The following is a 26,751-nucleotide window of genomic DNA, read 5'->3' as shown; positions in this document are numbered from 1 at the left end:
AAACAACAAAATCGAAATCATATACGGATAAGAGCAGCAGAAGGCAAAAAATATTAAAATAAAAAGCGCCAATATACAATTTGCACAAAAAGAGTTAACAGAGCAGCAACCGGTTCGGACACATGCATAAGAGTGGCGTATAGAAACAGAGAGAGAGAGGAACAAAAGAAAAAGCGAACAAATAACAATAAATTCAAAAGAAAATTTGAATTGGGGGGTTTTATAAAACACAAAGCAGAGAGAGAGAGAGAGAGAGAGAGAGAGGAAGAAAAAAATTTCAAAATGAGCGCTACACTTCAAGAAGACGCTTCTAATGTTAATAATTAATTAATTAATTAAATAAATATATAGGAACTTACCTTTTCGGCAAAAATGCAAATATTAAAAATCCGTTACTAAGTTTTGCAGTTTTCCTTTTTCTCAAACAGGTTCACAATGTATAATTTGTACTCCTTCCGACAAGAGATGATTGACCAACGATGAGCACTAATGTTAATTATTCCCCGGACAAGCAGCTTTTGCTTCAATAAAATTACGTTTAAAAAAAGGAAAAGAAGAAAACAAGATCACGCTCTCTTCCTTGTTCAAATCAAATTTTTTCTTCAATTGTACAAAAATGACAAAACACTAATCCACTAACACACTATAGAAAATTTTTAATTTTTTCTCCTCTTTACTTAAGGCGAATTCACTTTTTTTTTTTCTTTTCTTTTTTTTACTTAGCCTGCATTTGCACTTGAGACTAATTTTTTCCTTTCTTTCTCAGATTACTTTATGTTTTGTTGTGGTGCTTCCTCTTATATTACTTTTTCATTTCTTATATTGAAATTTTTTTCGCACATACACACAAACAAGCCAATAATTTTCTGCACATAATATAATTCACTTTTGCTCTACTTTCTTAGTTTTTCATTTTTTTTTTTTTTTTTGTTTTGATATATTTTATTGAAAAACTTGACTTTTTTATTACTATTTCAAATTCGATTATGTCTATTTGTGCTTGAAAATTATATTAATTATGTTTTGCAATTAAAGCAAGAATAACAAAAATGAAATTCATTGTGTTAATGAGATAAAACACAACCCAAATAAAACACGTCAATTTTCTCCGACGAACCAAACTCGACAAACTCAACGCTTAGATAAGCGAGCGATGAATGAAAATGAAATGAAAGAGTAAATGAAAGAAACAACTAAATGAAAGAAACATGAAATGACAAAGGAAAAGGAGAGAATTGTCTTTAAAAAACAAAAAAATGTATGTTTTTTTCCTTCGCTTTTATCTTATTTTTTTATAATAAAATAGAGTGACCAGATTTTTTGTGTTATAAAAATTATAGTTTTTTAAATAGTTTTCTTTTACAACTAAATTGTTTTGTTATTGCTTCTTTTGCATTTTGGGATAAATGCTTTATATCGGGGATTAATGGCATCCGCTACAAACGATATCGTACCTAAAAGTGTACTTGCTTTGATTGTAAATGGTGGCAAACTCTGCAAATTCCCAAACGTGAATTTTGTTTTCCATTTGTTTTTTACTTTTCATTTTACCTCTTTTACATCTAAAGGCGGTGAATTAAGGTGACCAGATGAGTAATTTCTAAATTTGGAATGCTATATATGTAATCTTTAAATTGTTTTTTTTACAAATATATTATTCTACGTCGTTCTTGTTGTATTCCTGGGCAAGTGCTAATACTTCATATTAGCAAAGACAAAAACCTTTCACTGGGTTGTAATTCTATGGTTTCATTTCTCCTATTTTATTGCTGCACTTTTTAAAAGATTTAAATGCAGCAGATGTTCTCGTATATATAAACGCAAGACAAAAAAGGGCATTTATTGAATGTATGAAAGAAAAAGGCGAAGAAAAATGTAAATCGAGGCAAGGGAACATGAAAAAATTGTTTAAATAAGAACGATAAATGCGTACATTAACATCTAATTTATACAATTTAATTGAAATTTCAAAAATTCAAATTCCTTAAAGAAACTGTGGCTTTTGAATTCTTCCACAATTTTTTAAATTACATTATTATTATTAGACACAGTGCTGCCTTCTCAAGTTGTCTATGACAAATTTAATTTAGATTTCTTGTGTGTTTTTTTAGTATACCAGATAAAATATGAAGAAATCATAATTTTTTTTATATACGCGCAATCAATGTAGCTAATTTGTTCCTTATGGTTTCCATCATTCGGCGTCATTTTCGGATTAAAAACTCCCAAATGTCTCGATGTTGATGTCAATTAGTTAAAACTTGACAACGAAAATTTTTCTTTGCATGTATTGTGCCCCTTTGAGAATAAACGCATAGGCAGTCGCGCTACCATATTGTTTCACAGTAAAATGTAAACAAAAACATATGGTTTTAGAAGAAAATTAAAGAAACCAACGTAAACATAAAACAAAAGTTTATAAAAAATAATAATAAGCAAGTTGGTGTAAAACTAAACGAATTTGTTTATTGATTAGTGATAAAGAGGATTGATTACATATATGTAGATATATAAATTAGAAGTAATTTTGTGTATTAAATGATCCGTAATATGGAAAATTATTTAACCCTCTCTAAAAAACAATGCCGAATGCAAAAGGTTGGCTTTCGTGTGTGCATTTCCATGCCGTTGTATACCTATTTCCACCTTTCTGTTTATTAATCATTTTACGGATGTTCATAAATGTTCGAAAGTTCAGTTTTTGATTTCAGAAATTTATTTTCTTTTTTTAGGATTATGTTATCATTTCTTAGCATTAAATTCCCACTTTTCTGGAACTCGAGATTCTTTCTTAGTTCGGAGAACCCCAACCTTCTCTCCGTAAACCGCTAATAAAAGTTAATATTCTGCTTCCTACAGTCGGGATATAACCAACGTGGGTCCTTCGAAGGATCAAGGAATGCATCTGTAGCATATTCGATTTGATTGATTTTTAATCAGAGTTGTATTTATATAGTTTTCAGTTTCCTTTTACACTAATTAAGAGTCTAAAGTATACGTATTTCTAAATAGTTTTAATCTCTAACTACTTCAATTTTTACATAGAAAATTGGACGCGTAATGTATCCCCTTGTGTTGATTAACCCACTCTCTTCGTTTGTTGGGAAAAATGAAACTATGAAGCTATGTCTAAGACTGTTAATGCCTTCTTGTACGTAGCGTATTACAGGGAGGAACCATTAAATTAAACCAAATTTTTTACAGAAGGACTTTGGACTTTTTTTCTCTTTTTATAATTCCGTCCTTCTGGTTTAGCTATTACAATAAGGGATTATGAAGACAGAAACATGATATTATATATACATATTTATCGCCTTTTTCAGACAGATAAAAGATAAAAATAGACCGACAAAAATCCCCTACATCTATATACGTGAACGTTACGGCTGAAAATAACTCTTTCAAAAATTTCAAAAAATAACATTAAAAACCGATTTATTTTCTTCTTATCCTTTCCCTGGTTTCTGGATTTGATTTTAACTAACCGTGAGTAATGAGCGAATCTCAACGAATTTTTGTTTAGAAAAACAGAGTTGCGTTCATTTACGCTGCACTGCGGACTTGTGCTTCCAACAATTTGGCCCATTTACAATACCAATCTGAGTTCAAAAACTGTCAATGTTTCTACCAAATTTGAAGTCGATATCGCCGTTTTTGCGACCAGGAAGGTGTTAACAAAATAACTCATACAGACGGACAAACATTGCTTAATCAATTCAGAATTAACATCCATTCGTCAGCGATAGGTGTAAAAATATAATTATTTCAACAATTTTATTTAAAAAATATATAAACGTAAAATATATTAGATATATATTTTATGCATATAGTGTAACGTTTTTTCATCTATGATCTCAGGTGAAGCCGTGCTTACCAGGATTCATTATAGACTAGGTATTTTAAGAAACGGAAACTGCGAATCTAATTTCGGACGAATACCGCTTTACCGACACTATATTTTTGTGTGCTGGGCCGTATTTCAGTCCCCACTTTCACGCCAATTCTGACGCTCTGCCGAAAAGGATATTTAAAGAAATCCATGGAAAGCTAATAATATGAAATTTAAAGATAATATTATACGATGTAAAACGATATATACATAAAGGCAATATCAAAGAATAAGGATATATATAAAAATATGACCGTATTCCAAATAATGTAAATATTATATGATAACAAAGATGTGTCAAAGCAAGATAATACAAAAATGATAACAACGGTAGTATTATATGATAATATTGCATAATTGCCAGGAGATAATAATATTAACATAAAAGTGTCTTTGCAAAAGAATTTTTAAACGGGCTTGCAAAATAACTTTGTGTAACGATATGACGTTCGCATTACGTTGATAGAAATGATATTATGGAAAAAGGGTAAATGGCAATCATACAACAGAAATATACAGCCTCATACAAAAATCATCCCAGGTGAATTTTGGGTTGTCAATTTTCTGAATAACAAAAGAAGAAGAACAACAAATCCCTTCGGCTGATTATTTTTACGCAATATTTGAAATTGTTTCACATCTTGTGTACCCGTAGGAACAAATTTCTGCAAGCAAAACAAATACTATATTGTGTTCGCGTATACCAATGTAGGGGGTCTCTTTTTTTGCAAAAGGGGACAATAAACTATTAAATTGCGGAATATCGCTAATATAATTTTTATAATTTCCTTTCTCAAAAAAAAAATGTTTAATAGCAAAACACAAAAGAAAGGAATTATAAAAAGAGAAAACCTTCAAAGTCCGCCTGTATAATATAAGGATGAATTTCGCTTTCTGCAATTGGTTTGCATTATTACAGTTCAGGCTCATTAAGCGATTGATAGACTGGAACATTTTTATTAACAAAAGTAAATTGTGAACAACAAACGCTTTGCATTAGTATTAGTTGTTTAATACTGCATTTATGAAAGGAGACAGCTGTAAATTGAAGAATGAAATCCCACATAATATTGTTTACTTATAAACAGTTGAACTAAAACAAAAATACTAAATTAGTGAAAGATAAGAGAATTAGTTCTTCTTTTTTCGCTTTTTACTCCAATTATCTAGTTAATACTCTTAATTCCCTAAAGCTTGTAATCAATTGCGTAAAGCTTAAAAATATAACTTAAGCTTTTATATTCTTCAAAGTCAATAGCGGATTTCAATCCAAAAGCGGAAAACCAGATGCGATCCAAGGAAGATGGGAAAATTTGCAAATGTTTGTGCAGCAGGAGAGAGACCTCCAGCGAAGACATGAGAAAGCGGCATATCTTCTGCACCTTCCAACTAAATTGTGTTTCAATACAAAATATGAAAAATAAATTCGTTTTTAGATGTTTTCTCAAAATTAAACTATAAAAATTGATTGAAATTTAAAGTTGCCTTTGCACATTCTTTGCAGGTAAATTCATATTTTGATGTGTTCATATATTACATAAAATAAAAAAAAGTGATATGTACTCAGAGTTAAAATCCGCAATTCAAAGTTTTCCTAAGAAATGAAAGTACGAAATTTTATTATTTATATGAAATTACTTCCGTTCATTTTATCAAAAATTTTACATAATTTTGCTTTTATTTACGTTTTATTGATTATAATATTCCAAACAAACTTCAAATTTGCCCCGTTTTCTCCCAATATTTTTTTGAAATAAATTTCGAATGACAGAAATCATACATAACTCTCACACAAATGGCTCTAAGAGACGCCTATAAAATGAGGGCTATGCAAGGACGAACTTGTTATTTGAAAAACTGTATGAAGCAAAATGATGAAGGATATTTAACGGTGGCCACTGGCCGACTATATTTTATTTTATAATTAATTTAGTTTGGAACTCATGGTCATTCCTTCTCGAATATGACACGGCAAAGTATCTGACTTATTTCAATGATAGCGATTTCAAAAAAGCGTGACAGACGGAGGAGATCCTTAGGTAATCCAATTTACTGAAGGAAAAGATTTTGGAAGATGACTATTCACTCTTGTTCTAAATAGCCCATGTGACATTAAAGATTTGATGTAATTGAAAACTTACACACAATGCGCGGAAATTTCACAAGGTTTAATATACGATGTAGACTTTTTCGAAGTCGATTGAAAAAGTTGCAACATGATTTCATTGAAGCTTCGAGAGAAGTTGTGTTCGAATAAGTACTTAGACCACACTTCTCCATAACATTCCCGCTTGGAGTGCAGGTGCCGGCAATTTCATTGAAGCATGGCATCCTCGCCAGGCTTTAATCTTTTCATACCACAGTCATTGAACTCTATTAGAGAGAGTTTTTGAATTGCTTAGGAAGATTAGTCTGTGGTTGGAAATGGAATAATTATGTAGAATGTTATACTTCCAATGCAAAAAAACCATTGGTATATGTACATATTTCTTTAATTATTTATTTATTGCAAAACCCATTTGGACTAAGACAGTATACCGTACAGTACAACAAACGTGAATGTTGGCTTGAAGTACTTACGGTATAATTTTACAATTAATATTATATACTAATACATGAATGTGGTCGTACTACTAAGTCGATCACAGAAATTGATTTCTCCGCCAAATCTACATAAACGAATATAGTAAAGAAGCAAGCATTGAGCGAACGAGCGATACTGATCCCAACCAGTATTAGCTTAAGTACCAACTTATAAGCATATGTTATGTGGTGATTATGATGATAATCCGTGGCCAGTTAAATAGTTTAGAAGTTTAAGAGGAAAGACATTATTGGAATGTGAGGTAACAACAGTAAACCGTTCCAAGAACGAGCCACTCTTATCACAAGGACCTTTCGAAGATTAACCTATGGATTCTAGGAGTACAGACTTGAGAATTTCGTACAAAATGCAATGGTTTGAACTTTTTACAGAACAGAAATGGAAAACCCTTTCTTATCACATGCACACATTTGAACGTTACTTGATACGATATATTTATAGATATGAGAAACTTTTTTTAAGTAATTATACAAACGGAGATTTTGTTTGCATTGTAATTATTACTTACGTAAACTTCATTGTGTCTCTTTAAATTACTTTTAAACTTAACATAGATATTTAAATAAGAAACATTTTCTTAACGGCTTATCATCTAACATCTGTAGTAATGCAAATGTTATAAATCATCCAGCTTTTGTACATAATTGGCAACAAACGAAAAATGACGTTTATTAACGAAGCTTAACACGTCAACCGACACACGCTCCACTCATTCAATTTTCTAAAAGCCTACGAGGCAGAGGATTTTATTAGGATTATTCTTTCTTCTTATAAACTGGTCAAAAATTTCCGAAAAAGTGAGTTTTTCTTTATAACTAAATTGAGAGAAACATTTTACTTTAAGAAAGTCTATTGCTAAAACCTTCAAAGTTCCAAATTTGTTAAGACATTAACACGTCAACAAATAAGTTTTCAAATATTTCTTTGCAGAATGCATAAATTTCTACTATTAATGACTGGGATTTTATGTAGCATCAGTAAATGCCTAACAGACGATGAAAGTAGTGCTCGGTTATTAGTTTCTAAACAAATTTTAAATAAATATTTAGTGGAACAAAGTGATTTACTTGTACGCTACACTATTTATAATGTAGGCAACGGTGCTGCGACTAATGTAAAATTGGTTGATAATGGTTTTCATCCCGAGGCATTTGAAATCGTGGGTGGCCAACCCACCGCCACAGTAGAACGTATAGCGCCTCAAGCTAACTACACCCATGTGCTTGTGGTGCGTCCCAAGTCCTATGGATATTTCAACTTTACTGCTGCCGAAATTACTTATAAACCAATAGAGGAAGCTGAAAAGGTTCGTGTTCACTGTTCTAGATAACAAAAGAAACCAATTTCATTGCATTTTCCTTATTATAGCTACAGTTAACAATCAGCTCTGAACCCGGAGAAGGTGGCATTGTAAACTTGGGTGAATTTAATAAGCGGTTTTCTTCTCATTTCTTTGATTGGTTTGCCTTTGCAATTATGTCTCTCCCTTCGTTGGTAATACCGCTAGCCTTATGGCATTCATCCAAAAGTAAATACGAACGTTACGGCAAAAATAAAAAACATTAAGATCTCCAATATGTTCGATTGATATCGTTACACGGAAGGAGGACTTTAGCAAAAATCGTTTTAGATTTAACGCCGAAAAGAAAGGAGATAACATACTCTACGTTTACAATTTTCTTTCATAGTTGTTTAACTCATCGACCTTTTAATAACGAGTTTTGCACTGCTGGAGAATCACCTATAGATAAATTCAACGCATATGCTTACATTTTTTAGACTACATACAACATGTCATCATGTGAGATTTTTTTTAAATAAAAATTTATTAAAAAAAACAAAATTAAACTTACACTGAAATTCCAATGTTCAGCTTAAGGTTCACGGTAATATGCATAAACTACTTTCAGTTATAAATAATCAAACATTTTCATCGCTAATATTATTTTAAAAAAAGATTAAAAAAAATGTTTTTCTTATTTCCAATAAAAGTTGTTCTTTCAAAGTTCTTTGAAATATTTTCATATTACACTTTTGTATAAAAAAAAAAAAACTTAATTTGTTGTTATTATTATCACATGAAACTTTAACTGAACGACTCTTTGTTGAGGGAAATGGAATAAGAATATTGGTGATACTGGAAAACTCTCTATCTTAAGTACAAAAGCAGAATTCTTTTAAAAATTCTATTAATGTATAACATCTTACATAAGTAATTTGGCCACAAGTGTTTATTTTCCTTTCAGAATCAATTTTATTTTTAGCTGGAATTTCTCTTGGCCAGATTTTTTTAAAATGCTTTTCGTCTTTTCAACAGTAGTTATTAGGAAAGTTTTTATCGACGTTTGAAATGGGTCTGAAAATTAGTATGCTTTAGCAGAGATCTTAAAGTTTTCAACGATTGTTGAACGTTGGAGAGCCGCTTGTTACTAGCCACAATTAAGTCTTAAATTTAATAATATGTGGGACTCTGGGTTTTCCCAATAAGGATTAGTATATCCTTACTTTTATGATGACGTGACACCTTTACGGGCTACCAACATATTTAAAACTGGATTCTTTCGTATATAACTAACTGCCTTTTTATGTGTGACCATAGTGAAGTCGTATCCATTACATTGTAAAATTTTGTCGTGGATACGTAATCCGGCTTTGGCCGCTGGACTTCCTTCATGTACTTCGGTGACATAAATGCCCTAAAAATTTCAAAAAAGCATGAAAAATTAAAACTAGTCCACATCGGCGTGTAAAGCTTACATAGTCCGTATAGCCTTGTGGACTTTTCTTATAATCCTGATCTATGCCTCCGCCGATTTTAAAGCCACATTTTAGTATTTCTCTACCTTCGTGGTCGTAATCCTTTTCTTTATGCAACGTGATGGGTATCTAGATTGAAATATTAATTAAATTTTTCCGGCCTCATAACTAAAAATTTCGTAGATAAAATCCTTTTTCTTACTTACACTCAAACATTCCATAGCCGTACCGGCTTGATGCTGAAATGCCATTTTAGCCATTTTTATGTTAGTTTTTATTGTTAACTACCTATTTAATATTATAAAAATAATTGTTGCAATTTTTAACTTTACTATGCGAAATACACACAACAATTGTCCAATTAAATTGTCAAAGTTACACAGAGTTGCCTGGATTAAAAAAAAGGAAGAATTTGCAAATTTCAAATATAACTTTTGAATAAACTGCAGGGTGTCTATTGGTTTTTCTTTTTTAAGTAATTAATTTTTATCTCAAATTATTAATGAAATTTTAAGCATAGTTTCATTTATTTTAATGTCATTTATGAGGGCATTCTGTATTTATAAGTGCTTGAATTTTACCTAATGGTCAAAACGAGAAACAGCTGGCAATGACATTATGCGATTACTTATATTCCGGTGACCAGACAAAAAAAGCTTTAGATGCAAGATGTTTGACCACGTTTTGTGCCTTCTTCCTTTGATTTAAAAACTTTCTTTGTTCGAGTTCAATAAGAATAATCGTTAAGCTTTGCTTAAGTCGCTATTGTGTCAAGTTTAGCTAATTATGTGAGAAATAATCGGCAAGCATACATTACAAATGTAAGTTAAAATATGACAAATTTATTAGTATCATTGTTATTATGTAATAAAGTCAAGTAATATTATAGAATAGAAGCATATAACCATAACATTTTATGAGTCATTGCCATGAAAAATTATGCACTACGCGGGTGAGAACTATAAAAATCGATTTGATATGTAATTTATAAAGCACCGGTAATTTTAATTATAAATAGTACGAAACATAAGGAATTAATAACGATTTAATGGAAATTCCATTGTAGTTGTAGAAAAGAAGGAAACCCATTATATGAAAGATTTAAATACACAAGGTAAAATATGTTATGTTTGAGGTTATTATAAATATTATATAGAGTTCTGTACGGCGTCATTAATCTCGGCTTCAAAGGATATCTACTATTGCCTGAATATATAACAATGATACGCAATGCTTTGATTTATCTCACTATTTATTAAGGAGCCAAACATTAGCTTGATCCTAATTCTCTGCGAACTTTTACGTTAGTTTCGTTTATCATTTTTGATATAACAACTTAAAATGTACGCTGCGCAGCATTAAAAATAAATTACTACGGACCAGCCATCGGTAACCTCGACACGTCAACAACTGCAAAGTTATGGCTAAAGGCATTACCAGTGGTATGTACGTTTTCTTGAAACCACCACTCGGACCAAGTTTTTGTAAAGTAAAATGAGCCTTTTTTGAAACACGGAACTTCTGCATAACTCTACATGTGACAATTAATATATATAGTTGTTCACAAATTTAAAAAACAATGTGCTTACGCGTTTACAGGTAAAGTAACTGGTTTGACGTGTCTCGCAGAGCCCTTCTGCGTTGCATAAGGATCCTTCTCCGGGAATCTCGATACGTCTGTTGCGCTTAATACCATAAAGGAAGAACACGAATCATTCTACATAATTCTAAAACCATTAGGCCGGTGGACGATGACACCAATGAATTTCTGCAAAATTATCAAAGGAAAAGAATTTTCAGCCTTTTGTAAAAAGAAAGTTAGTTGGTTTCTTGTTTTTTTGGTTGATAAAAGAGGAATGGATCGGGGCTGTAAATGATAAAACTGATATACCCTGTAACGTTTCTCCACGCACTTGCTTAAGAAGTTATATGCACGTTATTCAGTTGTCGCCATTTTTCTAAACATGAATCCCCTACAATTTTATTCAAAACATTCTATAGGCAAGTAGAATACATGCTACGGCAAAAATGTTTGTGTGCGCTTGTTGACTAGCACCCACTAGACTCCCTGCTTTTTCTTTCTCGTTATTTATATCGGTAAAAGTTCAGTTTATGACTGATTGGTATGACGTCGTATATTCCAAGCCTATGCCCTATAACTTATTCTATTTAAAGAAAATATGGTGGAATTGATTTTGCCATTCTTACTGACATTTTCTTATCTGATGACGATGTGTCTGACTTGAAAGTCTCAAACTATAATTCGATATATAAATATCGTGTCGACGGATGCGTTGGGGTAGCCGTCCTCTTTAAAAACGGAATCCTCTTTAGGCAAAAGCCGCGCAGCTTGGTGACAGTCTCTAACAATAGGGGCAAGATTCTCTTCCAGTTCCAGTAGTTCGATTGCCAGTGGCGCTGTAGACCTAACCTTTTTGTATTCAAATTTTATAACTTTTCAACTCAATGTCAGAAGACAAGTTCACCTAACAAACAATCGCCTTATTCCGATTACTTTTCATACTAGTATCAACTCCTCTCTAAGGATCAATAGATTCATATCTCACAAAAAGCTGTTAGCTCGTTTAACCAATTTAAATGAAGAGCTCGAAATTGAGTCATTTTACAAAAACTTTGACCAGAAAATTCAATCGGTTTGAAAAAGTGGTAAGATATGTAAACCCCGCCAATTTTGGAAGCTTCATAGAAATACCAAAAATATGGAAGATGGCGATAAGAAAAGCGAAAATGAAACACTGGGCACTAGAAATTCAAGAGTTTGGCCTTTTAAAGGCCACAAATGTCAAGGTTAAGGAAAGATTTATGAAGTTTCTGATCATCAGAAATCCCCCTCTCCCGGTCTTATCTAACACATATCATCGAATATATGCATAAATGAAGTTCGTTTCGAAATATCAAGTGAAAAAATGGCTTAAAACAAAGTCGTAATGCTCTCTTTACCCGTCAACAAGCCCTATGAGTTTGCTCATCTGAGTAAAGTTTGAAAAATTCAAAGAAATTTTTGAAATACCACTACCCCTTAGATTTGGATATTAGCTTTCCCTTCATTTCGTGTTTTAGTTATGGGCTCAAATTCGGTTGAAGGTTTTGAAGTTTTACCGCAAGGCAGCCCCATGCTCTCCAACCTATATACAGTTAGCCTACATCGGATTCAGAACAACAAAACACATGTATTTCAATATGCTGACGAGTTTTTTTTAGTCTCGGTTTTTCTTTAGAAAGGTCTTTCAACGAACCAATTAATAATTTTGCTATCAAGGGGAATCTGTTTTACAAAGCTTGTGCTAATTTAAGCATGTCCTTCAATCCTAACAAATCAAATACCATCTGTTTTGCAAAAGGATCTAAGAAAGTTAACAATACTTCCATAAAGGAGCTTTTAAAATCTGTCAATCTGGGTCAAATATCATGAAACTTACAACCAATCTGCAAAATAGGCCCTTTCCAAAGAAATCTTTGGCGGCATACAAATCCTTAGGCCGATCAAAAATACAATATGCCTATTGCACCGCATACAATTTTCCAGATTATATATTAAAAAAAAATACATACTTTTCAAAGCACACTACTAAGACGGTGTATTGGACTTTCCTTCTCGAAACCCATACCCATTCTAGGACGCTTCTCATATTAACTGGCTATTTCTAAGAGGGCAAAGGAACTTTAAGAGCCAAGATTTTTACCCCTACATTTTTCCAGCTAGTAGCTTCCAGGTATAATGAAGTCTCCACTAAGTGCCAAGTTGCCACCAAAAATTCAGTCATATTTCAAGCAAGGTCAATTCTATCCTGGTCTCTAGCTTAAGTCACTCCAAGTGCAAAATTGATCTGAATATCCTTAATCTATAGCTAACTCCAAAAGGAATTTACTGCTCTTAAAAAAACAAAAAAGAGCCAGCGAGTGTATGAAAAAAAGAACAAAAAAACAATAAAAAATTAATGTAGAAACAAGCAAGTTTCTTGATTGATTAGTGAAATAAAGAGTTAAGAAAAACTTATTCAAAAGTAGGAGCTTCAAGAAGACTTTTATTGACTCAATTAAATAAAGGAAAAATGTTCCTTAAACTTATAACTTGAAAACAAATCTCTTTTATTTTTGACGTCACGGAAAAATTATGTCAAACGCCGTTGCGTTTAAGACTCGCTAGAAAGCAATTCAAATTTTATAAAAATTACTTTTTACTTAAGGTTGGCAACTCTTCACGACAGCTGTTTAAAAAATAAAAAAGATCTATAAGAAAAAAGGAGCTATTGCCCCGTTATAGCCAAGTAATTATAACAAAACAGGTACAAAATGCCAACGGAAATCGAAAATCTTAATCCCAACGTATACAGTAAATGTAAGGAACGGGCTATAACCAAAGAAGATATCGATGAAAGTATTCCAGATCCTTTCGACACGCGAGAAATCTTTGGTAATATTTTTGTTTTGTCAAACTCTAAAATTCTATACCGTATTTTTTGTTGCATTTTATAAATTGGTTTACTTTTCAATAATGCAAATGCGGGGAATTGCCGTAAAAATTCTAGATCTTATTCGCAACATTAATGATCCTGAACATCCGTTGACATTGGAAGAATTAAGAGTTGTTGAAGAAGATTTGATCAAAGTTCGCAATGATTGCGATGAAGTTTTTGTCAATTTCACTCCGACCATACCGCACTGTTCTATGGCGACTTTAATTGGCTTGTCCATACGCGTTAAGTTATTAAGATCTTTACCGCCACGTTTCAAAGTAACCGTAGAAATAACTCCAGGAACACACGCTTCCGAGAATGCAGTAAACAAACAGCTAGCAGATAAAGAAAGAGTGGCAGCTGCTATGGAAAATAAACATTTGGCTGAAGTTATTAATCAATGTATAGCTTTAAAAGAAACAGATGTAGGCCTATTTGTGCGCTAAATGTCAACAATAATAAAAGAATTTTTTTTTTATGTTATCAATTGTGTTTCAATTAAAGTAATAAAAGATAAAAATACAATAGACGCTATATCCTTAATTGCAAAAAAACTAAGTTTTCTTTTTGGCTTGCATCGCAGAAACTTCTGTCCTCTGCTTGGTGGGGTCATACTTGTATGTTTTGACAAGAGGACCTCTACCGGCCTGCGAGAAGCGTATCTCATCCATGCGCTGACGTTCTTCAATCTCCTTAGCAATTTTCATGTTTTGCCAAGCTAGTAAAATAAAATGAATAAAAGAGTAATTTACGCAACAACAAAAAGAAATTCTTAACTCACAGTCTTTCATGCCCTCGACAAACTTTTTCTTTTTCATGGGCAAGGCCTCGGGTGCATGGACCACCATTTTGTCAATCTTAAAAAATTCGCGCACAGAAGGAATTTTTAGAACAGCCACCTGATAAATATATGTTAGTATTAACATTCAGCCCAACATGTTTTCTTTCTTACTTGACCCAATGATATGAAATTACTACAAGCCCAATACGTCAAAATTGCCGCTGGAAAATTCATGGTGAACGGAAATATAACAATTGGCAACGCTCGCAAGATATATTTCATTGTTCCCATATTCTGTGCCGACAAACGAGCACTGTCCGTACCAATTTCTATCGTCAAGTATAACGTGGCACTTGTAATAATGGGCAGCAAGAAAGTGGGATCGGCTATAGTTAAATCCGTAAACCAAAAGAGTCCACCATTTCGCATTGACTCAACCGGTGTATTAGCCATTGTTCTTAAGCCCATGAAAAATGATATGAATAGCGGCGCTTGAGCAAGAGGCACAATCATGTTCTTTAATGGGTTGACGTCCTTCTCTTTCATAAATACCATCATTTCTTGAGCATAACGCGCGGAGTCGATAGCATTACCCGTCTGCCGAGCTTCAGTCATTTTCAGTTGCAACGCTTGTAATTGTGGCATATAATTGCTCATTTTGGCCGCATTTCGTTGAGCCAAGATTACTAGAGGAAATATTAATGTACGTACGACCGCCGTTCCTAAGGCTATAGCTGCCCACCAAGGCAAATCCCAAGTTACATGTAAAAACTCCATACAATTTTCAACCAATCCAACCGGCGACCAGCCTCCTAAGCCGATCGAAGCAAATGTTGGCTCTCCGAGAGCATTTACAACCTGTGTTGCAGTCTCTTCAGCACTTGGCGGAACTACCGGAGGCGCTGGTATATCCGCTAAATTAACCATAGTTTTTTCCGTCATTTCACCAGCACCATCCGTGTGGACATAAGTCAAACCTAAAGCCCCGATAAATTGACTATTGAATTTTGCATTCCCGCCTGACCCTGTGTGCACACGACTATCTCGTTTATTTAGTGCTGGAATAGTAGCAGCTGTTGGTGTTAGCTGGGATATAGGCAAATTTTCGGTTTTTTCATAATTTGTAGCTCGTTTACGGATTTTCCCATGGACGCCTTGATCATTCATAATCGGTACTTGACTATGGCATTCCGCATTGCAGTAGTACAATCTACTCACTTCAGTATCCCGTTTATTTAATACTGGGATACCAGCATCTCTTGGCGTTACCTTGGATATAACAAAATTTTTGTTTGCCTTATCATTTTTGCCGGCTTTACAGATTACGTCATAGAAACTTCCATCAGCTGTCGTCAATAATTGGCTATGGTATTTTGGTGGTGAGTTCCGGACAGAACAATTTCCGTTTATTTCATTATTTTTGCCCAGTTTATAGGTATGGATTATGCCATGGAAACTTAAATTATCCATAAACTGTTCTTTACTATGGTATTTTGCATCCCGGCATGACAAACTGTTCGCATCACTATCATGTTTATTTAATATTGGGATAGTATTATTAATAGTAGCAGCAGTTGATTTTAGCTTCGATATAAAAACACTTTTGTTCTTCTCATAATTTTTGCCCAGTTTACAGGTTATGTCATGGACTCTTGGCAACGCTCTTTTAAGTTCAATCTTTTCAATTATATTTTTATTCAAATTTCTCTTTAAATGAATTGATTTAAACACTTTTGCCTGACGCAGCATTTGCAAACGTTTAAATAACATTATGCTAGTTCACTTTTGTTTTTTTTGTGATTTTAAGTGTAATTCTAGATTATTGAGTTGTTGTTACTGATGCGAAAATAGTGTTGCAAACTTTTTTTTTTTTTAGGATATTAAGTTAAGACGGACAAAGTCAATAAATTTATGGCTTATATGTCCAGATAATAAACAGTAGTAATTATTGGCAAGAAATGTATATATAAAAAACAATAACAACAACAAAACCCGGCCGTAATAGGTAAAGCCATAATGTTAAGTGCAATTGTAGATTGTTGAGTTGTTGAAAGTAATATGAAAAAAGTTTTGCAAGCTTTGGCTGAAAGCAAAAAAGTAACGTTATAGCCATAGAAAAAGATTGAATGTAAAAAATAAAAAAAGAAAATAATTTATCATGCATTAAAAAGATAAATTCGCTTTTCCAATAAAGTTATAAATAATTTCCCGAGATGACGTACATTTTTTGCTGCAAAGAGATCGAGGAGACAATCATATAACTTCAAGAAGTTAAAAGAACTCCTGTGATAGCTGAGTATTAGATGGTCAGCAGGCACGATAATATTGCAAACTACACAAATATCACATGGTATAGCACAAATCATTTGTAAATACGCTTTATCATAAGTGTGATCACTCATGAGTCAATAAAGAATTTTGATTTGCCAGGAATTCAAAGAAGCCTCTGAAAAAGATTTAAATTAAAATGTCGGAATTATTTTATAGAAAAGACGATTGGGTTTAACACGCACAATTCATCGTTTAATTGTTCAAAGATGTGGTTGCGAATGGCCCGTATTGCATCATTGGGAGGACGAAATCGACCCATCAACTTCAGCTCTTTTTGCATGAAAATCAGGTGACGGTTATATATTTGAGATTCCTATAACATTATATGAATATCAAACACATATTCATTATCAACATCACTTATTTATAAGAATCAGAGCTGACTTACTATCAAAAAAAAAAAAAAAAAAAAAACAAATTTTTTATGACCATCCATAATGGTTACCTTAATAGCATGTCTAATGGCAAGCAATTCAATAAAACTGGAATAAAGTTCCTCCGCGATTTTGACTTTATATGTTGTGTTAAACAGATGGTTCACTACCGAGAAGCTAGACACATTACGTTCAACATATATATCATACCTGTTGTTGTAATAAAGAAAAAGTTTTTCTTGGCATAAGATCCTCACACAGGAAAGATTGAACTAAGAAAATATGTAGCTGCAAGAGACAGTATCACTGAGACAAAACTTTCTAAAAAAAGGAAGGATTCATCATCTTGACCTTAATTAACTCCTTAGCAGTGCAAAAACGAGCTCTTTCGGACAAGTGCCATTTACCAGAAATGACATTGAGAATATGTTGAAGAGTTGAGCGGATCAGTCAAGTACAACGTTTCAACATTCTATTTTCGGATATTTGTATATGTCTCTTAATATGTTTTGGAAAATTATAAGATGTAGACTGTGTATACTCAACATGACTAAAGCCCTGCACACTCTTGTGGGAAACAAACCTGACTATTTGTTAACCATGAGGTTGATAGTACCACATCTAGATTGATAGTCTTTAAAGGCTTCCTCATAATGCCCACGAAAAATTGGGCAGCCATTTAAAATGCTACCAAGAAATGTGGCTCAGAGATTCTATAAGCATTCAAAATATGTGGTCATTGCATCGTAAGATTATCAGCTCCATTAAGCTAACTAAAGCGTTCGCAAATTTTGCGTATTACTATGTGATAGTGAATTTATGCTCGGTATTCGTATCGACAGTAGATACATCCCTTTTACATCGTTTTTTTTATAAATCTTTTCATCTACAAGTACACAGCAAAACGCAACTTGCTGTAAGCAACATATAAATAAATATACAAACAAGTCTTGATTCTAATAACCAACGATCAATTCGATCAATTAAGCGCCAACTCTCTCGAATATCGTGATACAAATAGTTTGAAGGAACTGACGGTGCGGATCGCCTTATGGATAGTGCAATATATTTTCCGCATTATTTACATATATTATACTAGATTATACATTTGCTTGAATCTTTTTCTGAAGAAGAATCCAAAATAAATTCATGGTTTTTGAAAATTTCGTATTTGATCAAATTTAACTGCCACTGCGTTTTATTTCTATTTCAATCCATCTTTGCATAAAACTCATCGCTAACTTGACGGGTAACACAATAAACAAACAACCGCAACAAGCTTATTATTTCACTTGAAAACAAACTGAATTTAATTTAAAAATGCAAGAACGCTTTTTATATTTTTTTCTAAAATCAAGTTATATTATTTTCAACAGAAAAAAATTGCACTGTATTTGTATTGTTAATGTTATTGCCCGCCGTGGATAGATCTGATGTAGTGAATAAATTGCTTTTCACTTTTATTTTAGTTTTAAGTATTTTTACGGAATTATCATCATTTTTATGTTGACTATTGGACACTTCATGTTTCGCTTGATGTACAGTCAAGAGTGCCCGATTAACGGTGGAAAACAGACATTGAGAGCATTTATGTATCACCGAATCAACCTGATTAGGATGTCTTTGATGCATATGTTTCTGAAACACAAAAATTTCATCAGTATTATGATCAAATTTGACGCGACGTGGTAATCCCATAACAATTTTCGACATTATTTATAATAGTATATAAAAAATAAAAACTTTGCATAAAAAAAAGTAAATAATTAATAGATTGTGTGTTATGAGTTGTCCTGTATTCAAAATCAATAATCAATAGCGCGGAAATATTTCGGGTATCTATATAAAATGCCAGGTGTCCTCTACTAACCTGATACGGCACACTTTGAACCGATGTATAATCGCAATAAGGGCATTGGTACATTTTTTTTTGCTCATGGCTCATTTTATGTCGCCTATACGCGTTATGATCGTTTGTTGAGTAATCACAAGTCTGACATTTATAACGCTTATCTGAATCGCAATGCGTTAACATATGCAATTTTAATGAAGCCCTAGAGCTTACAGATTTTTGACACATATCACACTGTAAGGAGGTTTCTCTGTTTTTGCAGAAATGTCCGCGAAGGGATTTTAATTGAGAAAATAACGCCCCACAATGCGCACAACGATGCATAGCTGTCAGCTCCTTCAACGTATTTGCATCGCGATTATTAGTACGTGTACGATGCCATCTTCTGTGATTTTTTAATTGTTTGGAATTTTTGAAAGCCTTCTCGCACTGATCACACTTATAATTTCGATCATCAAAATGAATTTTGGCATGTGTATTAATTAGACGGGAGTAGACAGGAGTTTTAAAATTGCATAATTCACAACTATACAATTCCATATCAATCATGTGATTACGCCAAAGATGGGTATGCAATGTATTCCAGTTATTAAAGTCATGCGACTTACATTCGGGACAAAAAGCTGCTTGGGGACTTTTGGAATTTTCATCATGGCATTTCCTGTGGTAGTCCAATGTTTCTGATTTTTTAAAACGAAATGCACAACCTTTAAGCGAGCATTTTAGAAATGATTCAGCCGCTTGGATGCTATCTTGGCTCAATTTTGTGATGCCTGTACGATTCGAACCAAACGGCCTCCCGCGCACGGAAGTACCGGAAGTAGTTGATACGACCACAACCGATTGTTTTGGTTGTTCCATTAAATTATTGGCAACATAAATACGACCTTTTTCCGAAGGTGCTTTATTTGCATTACCGCAAGGGTTCAGACCTGCAGTAGCATTCAATTTAATCAAAGGCGATACTGGTACTAAAGGTGGTAAACGTATATCATTGCAAGTGTTGCTCCTCTGAGTTTTGCTATGGCTTTGTATGGGATCCATTCTGACAACTGTATTTGATACAGGTGCTAAAGGTGGAACATCGCTTAAGGGCGGTAGCGTGGCGGTTAAATTAATCAGAGTTGATTTGGTTGTCCCATCAGCAGGTGATTTAGTTTTTCCAGGAACTTCATCAGGAGTACAATTGTTTAATTCTCGTTTAAGATTGCTATCATTTCTGTCGACTTGTTGTGGTATCTCTATTTGCAATGAAAAATTGCCATTGTTAACATGAACATTCTCTGGCGGAACCTCAGTGTCCTCAGTAATAGGCAACTGATCAGTAAATGTAACTTGTTGGCCGCTTGATTCTTCCATATTGGAAGTGTTTTGTATTAATGTTCCTCCAGTTAACTCTTCAATATCTCTTATAGATATTAACGTAACTTGAGGCGTATCAATATCAATATTTGCGTTGGAAACCTTTTGGGTATTTTTTGTATTGGGGGACAAATTGTCTGTTACCAGATTGCAGGGCGCCTCGGCTATAATACAGTTTATATCCTCGGCGAGTTCCTCATAGTTATCCGACCATTCATTCACCATTTGTGTGTCTAAGTCATGGAATTTAAAACTTTCATCCGGATAAAAGTTATCCCCCAACATGTTGATAGCATCCAAATTAATTGACGAGCTTTTATCAATAAAACCGATAGAATGATTATTATCTAAATTTGGAGCAATTAAATTTTGTACTTCATTTTTATTCATTAAATTCAACTCATCAACTGTGCGTAGATGCAATGTACCCCTCTGCTCTTGGACTAAGCCGGAATATGACGATGTCTTCTTCTGTAAAATGTATTAAATCAGATTAATAGAGATCATTTAATGTCGTTAAATCAGATTAAAAGGTGTCGTTTACCAGATCAAAATCCAATTCAGTTGCATGTGAACTATTTGGTGGTGGCGTAGGTTCGGTGATTAGCGGCAAATTATCCACGGGCGCAGTATTTAAGGCACAGTCTAAAGTGTTTGAGCTAAATAATGTATTATCCAGCAAGTAATTATTGTTATTATTTTTATTGCCGTTGTGACTTGTATTATTTAAAAACTGGAAGTTATCAGAATCGTTCTGATTATTTAAGAAACTATTGCTGCCATTATTTAGATTGTTATTGACACTGTTGTTATCATACAAAAACGGTAAATGCACTAAATTTGAGTCATAGATTTGACTATTTCCAGCTAAAGTGTGATTTTCGTTAAGATAATTCGAAGTACTTATAGGCGGCAGTGATGAGGACGGCATTAGGTTAAAGCTTTCTACACTTTTTACATAAATTTTGGGTTTTCTAGATTTTTGCATAGGCTCTTCACCACCGCCGACGTGGTCTAAATTCTCATTACTGCTCTCACCAACAGCTTTGCAATCATTTTCGATAGGTTCTGTGGGCTGATCATAATTGAATTGAGATGCTACGTTTAAATCAATTTGATTGTCGCTGTTAGTGGTGGCAAAGTTATTAAATCCATTTTGCATTTCGTAGTCCCGTCTTAATAGGGCAGGCTCTCTTAATACATCCACACTTTTAATAGAAATTTTTTGCTTTGGTGGGTTTGCATTTTTCGTCACTTGATTATCAATCCTCTCCGTGTTATTTTCGCAAATAGGATTTTGTTCTATCGGTTGACGGTTTGGTTCTCGTAAGCACTCGACATTTTTCAAATAAATTCGGCTTTTTCTTTGAGTTTCATGAGGCGCTTGCTGACTTCTAAGACTTTGACTTGAAGATTGAGTATTATCTAAATTTAAATCTAAAAGGTGCTTAGCTATTGGTCTTAGGGAATTCTCCATTAACTTTGTGACATCTGTTTCTGACATCATGTGATCCAACTGCAAATGTATTTCTAATGCTTTTCGGGCATAAAATATATTTGAGCAACCTGGTGAAAAAGAGAAAAGTGTAATTTTTTTCTTTTTACTTAAATTATGATATTATCATACCGAGACAATCGATTGATTGTTGCACTTTTGTTTGATTCACATCCGAATGACTGAGTACTAAGTGCTCATTTCGATCAGATTCTCTTAAGCTAACAAAAGGACACTTATTGCATTTGTACAATTGCGGTTTCTGCTCGCTACGGCGATTGTCATCGTTATTTTTTTCTATTCTCTCGGTTGTCATCGATTCGATCATTTCGGTAGCTATGCTCCCATTCGGTACTTGAGAATTTGTTCTTGTAGGCGGCGTGGGTGTGGCGTTAGCACGTTCTTTGGTAATGGAGTCGGTATTTTCGGATTTAATGGGTTCCGATTTGATTTCCTCTTGTTTGTTGACATTGCGCCGAAAGACATTACCAAAATTGGTACGTTGTGGTTGCATATCTGTTGTGTGTATTTGAACAAATGGTATATTCCCAAAAACATTCTTCGCTGATCCAGATGAATTTGTTGTAACTGATGAATTAATCGCAAGCTTTTCTACATGGTTTTCCTGGTCTTGTCGATTCGAATGTGTAAGAAATGTGGTAAACATATTGGATTGTTGTGCTTGATTCGAACTTGTTGTCGGTATGTGATTAACTTCCACGCTAGCTATATTACTCAGATAATGCAGTGACGATGGAATTTCATAGTCCATAGTTTGTATGAGGGTGTTTAGATCGTTTACCTTATAGTTATTTATATAATTAGAAATGTAAATTCTTTAACGTCTGATTTTTTACCTGATGGGTAGCAGTTGTACCAAAGAAGCTCTCATAATTGCTAAAAGTTGCATCGTTCATTGTATTTGAATCCTTGCTTGAAGTATTTCTATAAATTTAAAAAGCTAAGCGGAATTGTTAAATTTTCAGTAAACAAATCACTAGAATTTCCTACAGAATCCTCTCACGGTAAATGAAAAAAACTACTTATAATACACAACAGCTGAGCGATTGTTTATATTCCCGAGTTGCCATATTTTACAATTTCCAATTGTTCGAATAGGTATTTAAATTTTATCCTTTCAACGCTAAATAGAATAGGAAAATTATCCCTTCCAATTCAAAATAACAAATTTTTCGCGTTTAACTAAAGAATTGAAGTAAATGCAAAATATAATTGTTAGACTTAGCTCCAATATTTTGTTATTTTTGCACCTAAAATATTGAACTTGTTCGCTTATTCGTTAGAAGATTGTTCTTCATATTTTCATTACAAACGTAGAAGAGTAATGGCGTAATTTTTTTTTACGTAGATATCTTTAAACCTGCACAGCAATCTGTTCGTTATTGATTAAATTCTATCCTCCTGTCTAACACGATGTCTTCAATATTTATAATAACAGCCGACATATTCTTAATTTTTCGTGAATATATGTAGTGCTATAGGACTCAACAACTTTATTAAAATTATGATACAAATCTGTACAATATTAAACATTATAAATTATATTTGTTTAAAATAAACATAACTCCGACAAATTTAACTCGAATTAATTAATTTTGATTTTAAACATTAAAAAGACCGTCGGAAGTCTAATTCTCGTCAAGTTTTTTTTTTTAATCGAACCCAATCTTTAATATTATTTATTTTATTTTGCGTAAACGGATGAAACTTAATCATGACTATGCAGCTTACACTCTTAGAACATATGTCAGTCTTGTCTTGGTGTAGAATGGAGATTTAGAGGATTTCGGATCTATTGTACGACCCAAATGATTAAAAAAGATAGCCAAATTTTGAGCTGAAAACTTAACAATAGAATCAATGAACTACGAAAGCGTACGTGATTTGAAAAGCAAAGACTTTTTAATCACCAGAATTCAAACCGTATTAAAAAAGTACGCATAGCAAAATTGTGCGCTTACTTATTTTTGCCAGTGTGCGAGCTCATCAAATATATTGAAAAATACAAGAAAAACTAAAAAGAGCAATTGTTTCGGGCTTGTTTTGAATGAATTTTTCCATAAATGTCATTTGTCCCTGTTCGCCGTTTCCTTCCAGAGGCATGTATATAATATATATATATATTTAAAATTAAAAGAATATTCTATATTGTATTTCACGTAATAACATTTTTTTGTAAACATTTCCTTAACGTTTTAAATTGACCATTGTAATAACCATGGTATTCCGTAATCCTACGCTGGTTTAATTAATGGTTAAATGAAATCAGTACTTAGAGTATGTTAAAAAATGTTTAACTAGAAAAGACCTTCATACGAAAAGTTATTATGATTTTATGATAGATTGTTGATTTATTTTTGTACTTTTAGATAACGAGATTCCTTTTATATCTATTATATATTGGGATCTCTTTGGATGTTAATATAAATTTTAAGCAAGTACAAATTTCCATCATCTGTACAGATTATGCGATGAATGGATTTAATAGTAAGTTGAAAATATACCTAGTTCAAATGAATGCCAATCCTTTAAAAGAAAGAACATTAATATACAATTAAAAAGCAATTTGTTATAAAATGTTAATACGGAATTGGAAAATGATGTGAAAATTGACCAAGCGTACAAATTTAGGATGATAAAATTATACATTTCAAAGAATACGCCTTAAAAGATAACTTATGATCGGTTCTGTAAGGTCGTATATATTCTAAACAGATTTGTTATCTTCGATGTATAGAAGTGTAATATAGATTTCATAACAATTTTTAAGAACACATCCATGCACATCATTTTAATTTATTATTAAAAATGCATATCTTTAAGTAACAACAAAATTTAATAGTTCATACATATATATTTTAGGAAGTTTAACTGATTTACATTTAAAAAAAAATTTACTGCTTATTTCAGTTCAATAATCAATTAGCAGGTCATATGTAATTCAAATTGTTTGTAATTTAATTCAGATCCAAATGAAAAAATGAACAGGTTGTTACTTTTTCCTTTTGTTTTTTTGTTTTGTTTTAACTTTATAGAAAAAGAAAACAAATCATATTTTATTATATGTTAAAAATATTGTAAATAAATAGAAAAGTAGCGCTGCGCTCTTTTTTTTTTCAGTTTTGTTTTCTGTCGGTCTGTTAATTTCTCTTTATATAATTGCAAGATTTCTTTCGCAAGATGCTTCAAAATAATCTTGAAGTTCAAGGCGGGTAAAGCGCATTTTCATAAAATTTAGACGTCCTTGAGCTCTGGTGGCAGTTCGTTTTTGGGATGTTTATTTTCAAAATGTTGTTTGTACGTTTTCGGGTCTGGCATTTGAGACTAAGAGCAACGTTAATTTTAATACTGAATGTTATGAAAAGTAATGGTTTGATAGAAAGATGTTTTGTATACTTACTTTGCATACAGCACAAACATGAACTAAAGCCTTTTGTGCGGCCTTTTTTTGTTCATTGGCATTATGTCCCTGCTGTTTCTTTAACTTAGCCTGCTTTTCTTGAGCTTTTGCTTGTGATTGGATTTTTTGATGACCGCGAGCCATTATGTTATATAACCTTTAAGATGAGAAGCGAAAATAGAAATGAATAAATAAATCAATAATTGTAATCAATCGATTACTGCTAATATAAGTAATACTGAAATTTGATAATTTAATATTCTTAACAATGTGGTATCGTCTTCTGTAAATAACTAATCATTGATTACAAATGAAAACATGTCTATGTAGTTGTAACAAAAATGATAAAATAATTAATATAATTCATTTATAATCCAATTGCATAAACATTTTAATACATAAATATTTTATTTTTCAATCAAATTTTTGCTCGAAATGTACTAACAAAACATAAGATGGGAAAAAGAAAAGCTTCACTTTCACGGAAAAGCTACATGACGACTATAAGCGTTATGAAATTTTCTGGTTTTTCCAGTAAGTAGTAAATCAAACATTCAAAAGCATTAAACATGCATCAATTGCGATTCTTCATATTTTGTTTAAATACAAATGGTTAACAAGTCAACGCCACATACACACACATACAAGATTCAACTTTTTTTATGTACGTAGACATAATTTAATTATTTATCAAATATATTCTGGATACTTAGTAGCCATGATTACTTTTTTAACTCGTATTACTTTTTGCAAACATTTTTAATAAATTTTAAAAGCAAGTTAACACTTCTTGACCAATTACCTGATGTGGATTCTGTCTACGGCGCGCCACTTGTCCCACTTACCCGCTAAATTTTATTACTGATAAATTTTTACGGTTTCGTTTTACTAAATCTTAAAAAATATATATATTGTTGTGTTTCAAAAATGTTTTAACTATTATTTTCCGCACTGAATAATTTACAAAAAGAAATAAATAACCCAAAATCTCAGCAATGAAATATGTCAGCGTCTCAGCAAAATACGTTGAGTTGCCAACTTTACAAGTTTCGTTTGAAGTTTTAATATATTAGCTCTTAGGAGGTCGAGACAATGAGGCGTTATCCCCATTTTCCGGTTGGGACTTCAACTTTACCGACATTTTACAAGAATTTATTGCAATTGATAAATCATATGGTTCTGCATGTATACATACAGATACAACAAAAAGCTAAAAAAGTTTAAGGGAATATGATAATCGTTTCGTTTAAATTTCAAATTAGTTCATCTAATTAGATGTTTATTTAGTTAGATATTTATCTTGCACTAATGTTACTTATATTATATTTGCAATTTTCTTTTTTATCATTTATCTTGTAAGGAAAGATAAACAAGCAACAAAAACTATTTATTTTAAAATTGAATAC

At 32.5% G+C, this 26,751-nt stretch overlaps 6 protein-coding genes across 8 annotated transcripts; 2 read left to right on the top strand and 4 right to left on the bottom strand.

Annotated features, from left to right (window-relative positions):
- Positions 1-7,180: 7,180 nt before the first annotated feature.
- Positions 7,181-8,331, top strand: LOC119632365 (translocon-associated protein subunit beta). Of its 2 annotated transcripts, none has more exons than XM_038025229.1 (3): positions 7,181-7,291; positions 7,425-7,800; positions 7,863-8,331. In XM_038025229.1, the coding sequence occupies exons 2-3, from the start codon at positions 7,426-7,428 to the stop codon at positions 8,058-8,060; spliced, it is 573 nt and encodes a 190-aa protein (XP_037881157.1). In that variant the 5' UTR covers positions 7,181-7,291; position 7,425; the 3' UTR covers positions 8,061-8,331. The 2 variants fall into 2 exon arrangements, with proteins under 2 accessions (XP_037881157.1, XP_037881158.1); XM_038025230.1 differs by having other exon boundaries at positions 7,404-7,800.
- Positions 8,332-8,543: 212 nt separating this feature from the next.
- On the bottom strand, positions 8,544-9,611 carry LOC119632367 (tax1-binding protein 3 homolog). The gene is made up of 3 exons (XM_038025232.1): positions 9,458-9,611; positions 9,252-9,380; positions 8,544-9,190 (listed from the first exon to the last, which is right to left on the bottom strand). Exons 1-3 carry the CDS (start codon positions 9,509-9,511, stop codon positions 9,002-9,004), a joined length of 372 nt encoding a protein of 123 aa, XP_037881160.1. The 5' UTR covers positions 9,512-9,611; the 3' UTR covers positions 8,544-9,001.
- Positions 9,612-10,035: 424 nt separating this feature from the next.
- LOC119632366 (MIP18 family protein galla-2) lies at positions 10,036-14,196 on the top strand. Its single transcript, XM_038025231.1, has 3 exons — positions 10,036-10,072; positions 13,460-13,686; positions 13,802-14,196. Exons 2-3 carry the CDS (start codon positions 13,566-13,568, stop codon positions 14,173-14,175), a joined length of 495 nt encoding a protein of 164 aa, XP_037881159.1. The 5' UTR covers positions 10,036-10,072; positions 13,460-13,565; the 3' UTR covers positions 14,176-14,196.
- Positions 14,197-14,234: 38 nt separating this feature from the next.
- Positions 14,235-16,397, bottom strand: LOC119631633 (mitochondrial inner membrane protein OXA1L). The gene is made up of 3 exons (XM_038024015.1): positions 14,682-16,397; positions 14,511-14,628; positions 14,235-14,447 (listed from the first exon to the last, which is right to left on the bottom strand). Exons 1-3 carry the CDS (start codon positions 16,278-16,280, stop codon positions 14,284-14,286), a joined length of 1,881 nt encoding a protein of 626 aa, XP_037879943.1. The 5' UTR covers positions 16,281-16,397; the 3' UTR covers positions 14,235-14,283.
- Positions 16,398-18,697: 2,300 nt separating this feature from the next.
- On the bottom strand, positions 18,698-23,261 carry LOC119631631 (putative histone-lysine N-methyltransferase 1; the record flags this gene model as incomplete). Its single annotated transcript, XM_038024014.1, has 5 exons — positions 22,782-23,261; positions 22,057-22,726; positions 20,974-21,995; positions 19,086-20,900; positions 18,698-18,853 (listed from the first exon to the last, which is right to left on the bottom strand). Coding segments are annotated over exons 1-5 (3,723 nt in total), but the record flags the coding sequence as incomplete, so codon positions are not given.
- Positions 23,262-25,095: 1,834 nt separating this feature from the next.
- LOC119632039 (zinc finger protein 706-like) lies at positions 25,096-26,394 on the bottom strand. Of its 2 annotated transcripts, none has more exons than XM_038024723.1 (3): positions 26,148-26,394; positions 25,346-25,502; positions 25,096-25,269 (listed from the first exon to the last, which is right to left on the bottom strand). In XM_038024723.1, exons 2-3 carry the CDS (start codon positions 25,487-25,489, stop codon positions 25,180-25,182), a joined length of 234 nt encoding a protein of 77 aa, XP_037880651.1. In that variant the 5' UTR covers positions 25,490-25,502; positions 26,148-26,394; the 3' UTR covers positions 25,096-25,179. The 2 variants fall into 2 exon arrangements, with proteins under 2 accessions (XP_037880651.1, XP_037880652.1); XM_038024724.1 differs by having other exon boundaries at positions 26,191-26,394.
- Between the last annotated feature and the right edge of the window lie 357 nt (positions 26,395-26,751).

This window comes from Glossina fuscipes, unplaced genomic scaffold, assembly GCF_014805625.2.
Source record: "Glossina fuscipes isolate IAEA_lab_2018 unplaced genomic scaffold, Yale_Gfus_2 1, whole genome shotgun sequence".
Classification (NCBI taxonomy): domain Eukaryota; kingdom Metazoa; phylum Arthropoda; class Insecta; order Diptera; family Glossinidae; genus Glossina; species Glossina fuscipes.
This window is presented reverse-complemented; position numbering and strand designations above follow the sequence as displayed.